Source organism: Rutidosis leptorrhynchoides, chromosome 6 (assembly GCF_046630445.1).
Source record: "Rutidosis leptorrhynchoides isolate AG116_Rl617_1_P2 chromosome 6, CSIRO_AGI_Rlap_v1, whole genome shotgun sequence".
NCBI classification, from domain to species: domain Eukaryota; kingdom Viridiplantae; phylum Streptophyta; class Magnoliopsida; order Asterales; family Asteraceae; genus Rutidosis; species Rutidosis leptorrhynchoides.
Window position 1 is genome coordinate 112,007,622 of NC_092338.1, and position 11,057 is coordinate 112,018,678.

General features: G+C 32.3%; 2 protein-coding genes across 2 annotated transcripts; one reads left to right on the plus strand and one right to left on the minus strand.

Annotated features, from left to right (window-relative positions):
• Positions 1 to 6,063: 6,063 nt before the first annotated feature.
• On the plus strand, positions 6,064 to 7,000 carry LOC139853978 (uncharacterized). The gene is made up of 2 exons (XM_071843314.1): positions 6,064 to 6,392; positions 6,457 to 7,000. The coding sequence occupies exons 1-2, from the start codon at positions 6,064 to 6,066 to the stop codon at positions 6,998 to 7,000; spliced, it is 873 nt and encodes a 290-aa protein (XP_071699415.1).
• Positions 7,001 to 8,018: 1,018 nt separating this feature from the next.
• Positions 8,019 to 9,743, minus strand: LOC139855765 (uncharacterized). Its single transcript, XM_071845011.1, has 5 exons — positions 9,376 to 9,743; positions 9,006 to 9,284; positions 8,644 to 8,911; positions 8,277 to 8,523; positions 8,019 to 8,246 (listed from the first exon to the last, which is right to left on the minus strand). The coding sequence occupies exons 1-4, from the start codon at positions 9,661 to 9,663 to the stop codon at positions 8,339 to 8,341; spliced, it is 1,020 nt and encodes a 339-aa protein (XP_071701112.1). The 5' UTR covers positions 9,664 to 9,743; the 3' UTR covers positions 8,019 to 8,246; positions 8,277 to 8,338.
• Between the last annotated feature and the right edge of the window lie 1,314 nt (positions 9,744 to 11,057).

An 11,057-nucleotide genomic window follows, 5' to 3' on the forward strand; every position in this document is an offset into this window, starting at 1 on the left:
GTCTCATAACTAAGTTATTATTATGCTTATTTGAGCCGAAGTAATCGTGATGTTAGACTAAAATATTAAGACGGGGTTATTAGATTTTGTACCATAATTAAGGTTTGGACAAAAGACCGACACTTGTGGACATTGGACTATTGACTATTAATAGATAGGGAGTATTGTCTAATCGAATGACAACTCATTAGAATCTGTCGAACCTATCTTCAAATTAGTTAATCTAATAATTATTAAAATGATTATGTATGTTCTATTTAGTGACGTTTATACGACATCTTTTACGATCATTTAATTAATTATTCGGGTTGGGTAATTGATTATTCATTCTGATCAAGTTGGTAAATTAATATTCATATCTCATTAAAACAGGGGTGGATTACATATAAGGATAATTGGTGTAATTGTTAACAAAGTATTAAAATCTTGTTACAGTTAAAATCCCTAATTAGTTAGAATATTTGACTTCGGGAATAAGGTTAATTTGATGAGCATTTTATAATTATGACCGATGGACTATTATGGACAAAAATCAGATAGGTATCAAATAAACCAGGACAAAGGACAATTAACCCGGGTAACAATTAATTAAAATCAAAACATCAAACATCATGATTACGGAAGTTTAAATAAGCATAATACTTTTATTTCATATTTCATCGTACCTTTATTTACTGTCATTTTAATTACTGCAATTTACTTTATCGCAATTTAAATTCTGTCATTTATATTATCGTCATTTATCTTTACGCTTTATTTAAAATCGACAAACCGGTCATTAAACGGTAAAACTCCCTTTTTATAATAATAATAATACTACTATATTACTAATATATATATATATATATATATATATATATATATATATATATATATATATATATATATATATATATATATATATATATATATATATATATATATACAAATATAATTGTTTAAAAATATAGTGTACGCAATAAGCCGTCTCCCCGTGGAACGAACCAGACTTACTAAAAACTACACTACTCTACGATTAGGTACACTGCCTATAAGTGTTGTAGCAAGGTTTAGGTATATTTCATTCAATAAATAAATAAATAAATAAAAAACTTGTGTAAAATTGTATTGTATTTAATAGTATTTTGTAATAAAAATAACAGTATTTCGTATACACCTCGCATAACATCAACCTACATATATACATATACATATCGATACATACATATATACATGTAAAAAAATATATTTATATATATATATATATATATATATATATATATATATACATATACACGAGTTACATATATATATCTATACTAAACCCTAATTACATCTAAACTATACTACTTTAATTAAAACCCTAAACCTAACCCTAATTTATTAAAACTCTAATTAATTATTAAACCCTAGACATTAATTAAACCTTAGCTATTAATTACTAAACCCTAATCATTAATTACTACTCTAATTAATTAAACCTAATTAATTAATGAAACCCTAATATTACTTATACTATTATTTAACACTTACACTTATACTATTATTAACACATATACTATACTACCTATATTATAACACATAAAAACATTTTGGGATATATATTAGATATATATAGATCTTCGAACTTTCTTGACGAATGGTTTCTACGAAACTCTAGGCGGAAGGGTTTGGATTTTCCGATTTAAAGGATCCTATAGCTTAAGCCCCTAGACCTGAAATGGCCATTCGAAGGAAAAGGGGTGATTGGAAGTATATCTAATATGGCAAGTATCATAAAATGGAAACACTTTTAAAAATAGAAACTTTCTAATTATAAACTTACTAAAATGGGAAACTTACTAAAAATAGAAACTTTCTAAAAATGGAAACTTTCTAAAAGTAGAAACTTACTAGGAATGGAAACTTAGTAAAACAAACTATACTTAAACACTTACATACTTAAACTTAAACTTGGGCAAAACACTTACTACTCTTAAATGTCAATAGGTTGACTTTTCTGCTCACTCATCCAACTTTCTATTTCGAGGAATAACTAGCTCATCTCTCTACTTACTAAGGTGAATTCATAGCCCCACTCTTTATTGCTAGCAAACTTATTTACTTTTATTGGGGTGAGACACATGCTACTTTTACTATTTACAATTTAGACACAAGTACCAACTGTTAAAACTATGCTAAACCCGGCTATGTCCGACTAAGTCCCTACAGTAATATTTTTAATTGCTCGAATGCATGCTTAATTATTGGGGGTAGGCCTATCGGGAGTAACGTCTCCGATACATTTGACCAAGTCATTGTATTACTTAATAATGAAATTAAACCGACAAGTATAAACTACAACTTGTCTTTGGGGCAAACTTGAACGTTTAGTCTAAATATCACGCATTGGCATAACTTTTTGATCCTGCGAGATCAACTTTAAAAACTAAATCTTGTAGTCTAAAACAACGGTCAAACTTATTTGTTAAACCTATGAACTTCACTCAACCTTTTGGTTGACACTTTAGCATGTTTTGTCTCAGGTGCTGATTGATTCAAGCTTTCTTACTTACTACTTATGTGATGCTACTTGGACATAGGATCAAGAGATATCGCATTTACTACTTGTGCATTTGAACATTTACTTTATTCCTTTGTAACGACATTTCATTTTCCGCTGCGTACTCAAAAAAGTTCGATTTATCATTTAGTATTGTTCTCGTATATTATAATATGTTGGTTTGTTTGATATTAAGTCACATTTAGCCCAAGCCCTAACTGGGGGTGTGATATCTATAACCTTATCATTTTATGTATCATCACATTACAGAAACGGAAATCGAATAGTTGCTATAACATAGCATCAACGGAAACCAAAAGTGAAGAGAAGAAGAGAAGAAAAAATGGTGGTTTGTCACGGTTGTCATCTGCTGCAACCACACAGTCGCGTAGTAACAGAAAGCAGGAAGTAACCGTAGTGTAGCATCAAAATGATGATGTTTTGTAATGGATTCAACAAGAAAATAGATTCATATAGTGGCGAAGGTGTCGGGTGATGATGATCATAGGGAAGTTGTGGTGTCTTGAGGTGATGGTTTTGGTGGTCGTGGAAAGGTGGTTATAAGGTGGTGTTTTGGGGTCGGTTATGGTGGCCAGTGGAGAAGGTAACGGTTGATGGTGGCTATCGAGTTTAAGTGGTGATGATGGAGTTATTGGTGATGGCGGGTGAAAGTTCTATAGCTTATATCATAACTTGGTGGTAATAGTAGAGATAGAAGACAAGATGACGGTTCAATTGTGGTAGGGGTCTAGAGTGAAACGAGTATGCAAAAAGAGTGGGTCAGTTATATCCCACGTAAAATCAATATGGAATGTTTGAAGATGTGTTAAGAGATAGTGATGATAATTGAATAGAAACAGAAAACATGTAGTAGTAATACAAGTGGTTGTAAAAGAAAAATGATAATTAATAGTGATGGTGGGTTCTTGGTTAAAACAGAAAGAGGGATGAAGCACGGGTGAGGAGAGAGATGGTGTTCAATTTGATAAGTAAAAGAAAGAAACAGAAATTGATTACTTGGTGGTGATTGAGTTCATTGTCTATGTATCACATATATGTACAAGATAAAGAAATAATATATATAATAATAATCATAAGAACGTGTATGTATTAATATATTACTCAATCAAGCATAGTAATCCATTTAGATTTCAATTAAGTACAGTAAATGATAAAGTATGAAATGGACATGAAACAGAGCGTACAGTAATCCTTTCACATTTTCTGCCGACAGTTTTCACGGACTGTGTATCGTCCACTATTTGAAATCAGTGACGGATAAAAGTCTTCAGAAAAATCCCAAACTTTCACAGTAATTATCTTTATTTATTTCGGTCATTATGGTATAAAATTTATTCATTAACTATTAAATAAAATACATTAATTATTCACTCCCAACCCCAAGTAAAATATAAAAAGTTTTAAAATTTAATTACTAGGTCCTAAATACATTTTTAGTAGCCTAAATTTTATAAAACCCATTTTCGTATCAACGTTTATTTTAAAATTACATAAGTTTGAATTTTACTTGCTTAATATCAATCGAAACATCAAACGAGTATTACAATCATTAAATATTTATTTTTAATATACTTTATTTATATATAGAGATATATTTTAAATAATAATTATTATAATATCCTATTTTTAATTTATTAATTTTTAATAACAACAACATATAATACTTCAAATTATATTTTGAATTATTATTTATATATACATACACACATATCTATTTACAATTAATTGTTCGTGAATCGTCGGGAACAGTCAAAGGTCAAATTCATTCATGAAAAATAATTTAAACATTTGAGACTCGGTTTAATAGACTTTACTTATCGTGTCGAAATCATATAAAGATTAAGTTTAAATTTGGTCAAAAATTTCCGGGTCGTCACATCTTACATATGGGTCAAACGGGTCGAGTTGTAAAATTTTGAGTTTTTGATATTCACATCCTTAAAAATTGATCCAATGAGTGTTTTTAAAAAATATTGGGTCTTAGACAAAAAAATAAGAAATGGGTCGATCGGGTTCAAATCTACCAAGTCCAACAAATAGAGACGGGTCCAACGGGTCTTGTATATGGGTCCAATGGGTTGAGCTGTAAAATTTTGAATTTTAGTTGCACGATGTAATTTTTAAAATATAATAAAAAGTAATAAAATAATAAAAATAATAAAAATGATAAAAAATTATTTAAAACCAAAATTATTGAATAAAATGGTTCTCGACCCAACCCTACCCGTTGGGTCTTGACCCACTCAGACCCAACCCGACCCGGGTCCCTACCCAACTCGTTTGACTCATTTAAATTCTGACTCGTTTCGACCCAAACCTATTTGAGTCTCGACCAAACCCAACCCAACCCGACCCGTTTGCCAGGCATAATATATATATATATATATATATATATATATATATATATATATATATATATATATATATATATATATATATATATATATATATATATATATATATATATATATATATATATATATATATATTAGAGATTTAATCAAGAGGGAAGCACTTTTTTGGGGGAAAGTAATTCTTTTTCATTTTTTTCGAAACTTTTTCAGGCATCAAGATCACATGAAAATATGAACATTTAAAAAAGACACTTTGTGATGAATTTTATTATTTTGGCGATAAAACGCTCGAAGAAAAAAATGAAAATATTCAATGCATTGAATGTTTTGATTCTGAGTTTTTTAAGGTGTTAGAAATTAAGGTTTAGAAATTAGGAGGTTAAAAATTAAGGCTTAGCTATTAGGGTTTTGAAATTAGGGTTTAGATTGAATATTTTAACACCAACGATTTAGAGTTTAGGGTTTAGGGTTTTGGGTTTTGGGGTTTAGGAACTAAACCCAAAACACTAAACCCTAAACTCTAAATCGGGATAAATTTCGAAAAAAACACTTCACATAAGATGAAAACAAAAGACGCAAATAAACTCAGAATCAAAACATTCAATGCATTGAATGTTTTCATTTTTTTCTTCGAGCGTTTTACCGCCAAAATAATAATATTCGTCACAAAGGTATGGTGTTTGATACTAAATATAAATTCATTATAGTCGATGGCATCATCCCCTAGACGATGAACTAATTTTTTATACTAAATATATATTCACAATAATTTTTTGTAAGTACACCGGATGCATTCATTAATAAATCGTACAATACCATGTAATGTGATAGATCTATCATAAATTAGGCCACTTGCTATGTATCGCCAACCACCACCGCCACCAGGCGGTAACCACCACCACCGGCAAGTCGTGAAAGGGACCGCCAGTGGGTCCTGCAACGGCTCTAACGGACTACTGGTGGGGCCCACTCGAGTTTTATTTTTTCCTTTTTTTTTCCAACGGCTATTTTATTTTTTTTTCTTTTACACTTTTTTACTCTATAAATACAAACACATACTACACAAACATAATCACACACTCATACTACACTTTCAATTTTTATTTTATATCAAACACTCTCAACCTTCAATTCATATTTCCACAAACAAAAAACAAAAAAATTCAAATGGCTTTGGAAGATTTATTACTTTCTGAGAGCGAAAGCGAGACGGATAATGATAGCGCAGAGTCCGATTCCGATGAAGATTTAATTCAAGAAGGTTACAACACGTTTAACTTACTCGATTCGCTTGATGCAATGGACGAAGAAGATGAGGCTCGAAATTCTCGTACAATTATTAGAAGACGCCGGTTACAAAGAGATCGTATTGATATCGGTATTCGTTTGTTTCGCGACTATTTCTCGAATAATCCAACATTTCCTGGTGATTATTTTCGAAATCGATTTCGAATGAGTAAGTCATTGTTTATGCGTATTGGTCATGCTATTCTATCGTATGATTCTCAACCGAGACCCGATTATTTTAAATTTTTTTTTTCAACGATACGATGCAACCAGTCAACTCGGTTTCAATATTTTTCAAAAGTGTACATCGGCCATACGTCAATTGGCGTATGACATTGCACCTGATGCATTCGATGAGTATTTACACATGGGCGCATCAACGTCTCGTGATTGTTTAAAAAATTATTGCAAATGTATTATCCATATATTTTCGCGAGAATATTTAAGGAAACCAACTGAAGAAGATGTTCGTCGATTGCATGCCAACCATTTGGAGATGCACGGTTTTTCGGGTATGTTAGGTAGTCTCGATTGCATGCACTGGCCTTGGAAAAATTGTCCAGTTGCGTGGCAAGGGCATTACCACAGGGGTGATCACGAAGGACCAACAATAATGCTCGAGGCGGTTGCGTCCTACGATATGTGGATTTGGCACGCTTTCTTTGGTCCAGCGAGTTCGAACAATGATATTAATGTTCTTAATGAATCAGATTTGTTCGAAGATTTATTGGATGGTCGAGCTCCGGAGGTCCGTTACACTATCAAAAGGCACGAATTTATAAAAGGGTATTACTTGGTAGATGGCATATACTCATAATGGGCAACACTTGTCAAGTCGTTTAAATGTCCAATTGAGCCAAAAAAAAAATGTAAAGTTTAAACGTTTTCAAGAAGCCGCGAGAAAAGACGTTGAACGAGCTTTCGATGTTCTTCAAGGTCGTTGGGCAATACTAAAACACCCAGCAAGACCTTTTAGTATCAATAAAATACGTCGAATCATGTACACTTGTGTTATACTTCACAACATGATCACCGAAGACAACGAGAGCAACATATGCGACCTCGAAGAAGATTATCTCCGCGAACGAGAAAACACGCCGCAACGTACTTGGACGGAAAGAGTTGCGCTCCAAGATCGGATGGATCGAGAGATGCGAGGTAAAAGAACGCATCATGTCCTTCGCAACAATTTGATCGAACACATTTGGACACTCCCGGATGATTATATTGTTCGAAACAATTAGCGTTATTTATTGTGTTTTTTTTATTTATGTTTTTTTTATTTATGTTTTTTTTTAATTATGTAATGTTTTTAATTATTAATAATGTAATGTTTTTATTTTATTTAATAAAATGTTATTTGTATTTATTTATGGTATTTAGATAATTATTTTAAATTGGTTAAAGTTTGATATAGAGTGTATGATTGTGAGTGTTTAGTGAAAGGAATTGTGAAAAAAATGTTAAAGTGTTTGTGCTGATGTGAAAGGGAAAATGAATGTGAAAGACTTGAACCATAACAAGTGACCTTAGTGTGAAAATATCATTTATCAAATCATTTGATCATAAACGTGGATAACCTTAATATACATAATCTCGAAATAAAACTCCAGACACGACAACATGTTACGAGGCACAAATCGCAGGAAAAAGCAAACAAATCTTTCCTGTCAATCTTTTATTACAACTGTACCCCAAATTCCAGCATATAGAAATAGAAAAGCTAATTAAAAAAAGAAAAAATTTAGTTGGAACATGAATCCTAAAACACTAACAAAAATCTAAAAATCACATATTGCCCATTGCAAGTAAATAATCAAACAAACAAGATCCAAACAAATTAATGATGCCAATTAGAATCTGTCACAAAAACAGCAGTTACATTTGCATCAACCAAAAACCGAACAAAAATTCTCTTTCTAACCCAAAACAGAGAACCTTGCTGGTAATCAAATTTCTTAGCCCCACAATATCAAATTTCTTTGTTCATCAACATCAACACTAATAATTAAACCAAACCAAAATCCATTTTTAAAATCATCTTCATATTCTATACTTCTATTATTATAATTATAATTATAATTATAATTATAATTATAATTATAATTATATTCTACTATTCCTAAAACTTCTAATATCATTTTTCCATACTTCATCAATAAGTCCATTCTTGAGGTAGCCTGAACTCCGCCGATTGTTGCCGATGGTTGTTTCGCCTTTGCTGACTCAGCATACCGCTATCACTGAACATCCTATCCGCTTCCACCACGTTAGCACCTTCTGTTGTTTTCGAGTTCAAAGCTTGTACCACTCTATCCGGAAGCATAGCAGTTGAACCGCCTATTAAAAAGTAACAATAAATAAACAAATTAAGTATTAATTATAAAATATAAAATATAAAAAAATAAAGGTAAAGTAAAGAGTAAAAAACTAAAAACTAAAAAAGTAAAAGAATAGTACCACTTTTTTTAATGGGTTCAGTCGGGGCTCCGATTTGACGAGGCAAGAACACACCAGTGCCGGCGGACTCTCGTTTGGCAGTATTAGAGTTTCCTAGGGACACAGCCCGCATGCCCGACCCGGTTAGTCTTTGACCTGGTTGGTGTTGAGTTGACCAAGTAGATAACGGCCGACCGTTACCATTTTCATTCCTTGTTCGGTTCTGCTGTTGAAGTTTTTGAAAATACTGCTGCTGCTTCTCCATTTGTTCCTTCTTGAACCGCTGAAACTATTTTCCAAAAAAGGAAAAAAAAACAATTACTAAAATCATTTTTAAGAAGCTTTAATTGAAATAAATGGTTATAAATAGAAGTTAAATTTACTTGAGCAGCTTGAGGCTGTTGATAACGGAGGTTAGGGTTTGAAGTAGTTTTACGCGGTGGTTGTGAATCTAAGTAGTAACGAGCAGCGGCTTCTTCAACCATTCTCATCCGAGCAACTTCACCGGCGGCAGCGTACAACAGATCCCACGACGATATCTTACGGTTAACTTCCGGCGCCGTTAACGGCGGTGAAACACAGTTAGGACTACCCCTGCTACTTGACCCTTGTTTACATCCACACAAAGTTGATTGCGGCGAACCGGCCATCACCCATGATGCCTGATTTTATTTTATTAAAATACAAAATTAGTAAATAATGTAAAAAAAATATTAACAGAAAATGAAGTATGAAAGTGAAATGAAATGTTACCTTGGAGCGGTTACTTTCAAAGTTGAAATTACTAAAATGGTCATTTTGAAGAGTGGTGTTAGTGAGCTTTCGGGCCAACCCATCTTTTTCACTTTCGGTAAAGCGTAAGAGAGACTCAACCAGAGAACTCAGATCCGACTTCGACCCGAATGAGTCGTAACTATAAAACCCGGAAGTTTTGTGGTTGTTAGAGATGGGTTTTCTGGGGATGAAGTCCATGAGTACGTCTTCATCGCTAAGAAACTCAGGTGGTAACCAAAACTCGCCGTCGACTAATTCTTGTGCCATTGAAAAATATTTAACCAGAAAATGGTATGATGAGCTTTAAATGGGCCGGGTTGCAATTATGGTGTTCACGCCGTTTGTAAACATTGAGAGAGAGAGAGAGAATGGGAGAAGAAGGTGTCAAGTATTGGGGTTATATAAATATGGAGGATGGTGGATCGTGGTAGTGTATAGGAGGGTGAGTGACACGCGCGTATGGATGAAAGTGGGGGAACAAGTGGGTGGCATCTTTTTGCTTTTGGTCAGGGTATATTGTATGCCGGTTAAAAACCATTGGTTTTACGGGTCCGGCTTACAAGTCGGGTAACTGGGTGCTGTATTTTGTGTGCCACTATGTAAAGACTGAATACTCTCAGTCTCAGACTTGCATGCGAAATCTCCAAAATATATTCACCTGTTTTTGCACGTAGAAAAAAACAAAAAAAAGAGTATTATAAAAAAAATATTCTAATAATAAGATCTTAGAGCATGCGGAGACGCGGAGTCGATGTTTTTTTTTTTTTTTACGTTGGAGGAACTTAACACCGGGAACGACGGATGTGCCGACTCCCCACAGGCGATACACCAGCGTTTGAAACTGCCCGATTTAGGGTTAATTGATTTTATACTTTGGCCACATGTCAGCCCTTAATATAATATAATGAATCAATTAAAAATGTACAATGTAGGATGCCATTTCCGTTTAATGAGCAGCCATCACATAAGCCTTAATTTTTTGATTTATTAAGTTGTATAGATAGATAGATTAGAAATTTATAACAAATATTATAATAGGAGTAATATAGTAAAATATATACACAACCGTTAGTTAAGCAAAATAAGTTACACTTCCAACTTCCAAGTAAAAAATGGTTTGAGTAAATTACATTGTTGGTCCTTATAGGTATATCATTGGCTCATTGCTCTTGATTTGGTCTTAAACCTTTTAACTATGTTGAGGGGGATATATTTCACAACTTATTTCCTAGTCAGTCATTTATTTAAAATCATGTTGCACAGATAGTTCTTTATAATTACTAATATTTATATTTATATTTATATTATTAACATTAATTAGAAAAAAGGATTATCTAGGTAACAAGTTTTAAGTTTTTAAATGAAGGACCATTGCATAATTAGAAACTTTAAAGGAGTAAATCAGTAAATTCAGTACAACCTTAAAAATCAACTAAGTAATTTACTCTATAGGGTTGAATAAATATCTCTCATTATTAGTAGACACACATGTTTTGAAAGACTTTTAATTGCTATTTATAGTAGTAGAACTTGAACCCAAATTCAAATGGTGCAAGTGTAAAAATTTAATAATTTTTTTATTGACGGCGGTGATAAACACTAATAAAAACTATATTACTTAGTAATTTTATTTGATGTAAATTTTTTTTTTTTTAATTTCA

Excerpts from the sequence above, each read along its gene's own strand:
- LOC139853978 (XM_071843314.1), top strand. The coding sequence starts at position 6,064 with ATGGCTTTGGAAGATTTATTACTTTCTGAGAGCGAAAGCGAGACGGAT. Across the intron at positions 6,393-6,456 it reads ATTGGTCATGCTATTCTATC|TCAACTCGGTTTCAATATTT; the intron begins GTATGATTCTCA and ends CGATGCAACCAG.
- LOC139855765 (XM_071845011.1), bottom strand. The coding sequence starts at position 9,663 with ATGGCACAAGAATTAGTCGACGGCGAGTTTTGGTTACCACCTGAGTTT. Across the intron at positions 9,285-9,375 it reads TTGAAAGTAACCGCTCCAAG|GCATCATGGGTGATGGCCGG; the intron begins GTAACATTTCAT and ends AAATAAAATCAG. Across the intron at positions 8,524-8,643 it reads TGAACCCATTAAAAAAAGTG|GCGGTTCAACTGCTATGCTT; the intron begins GTACTATTCTTT and ends ACTTTTTAATAG.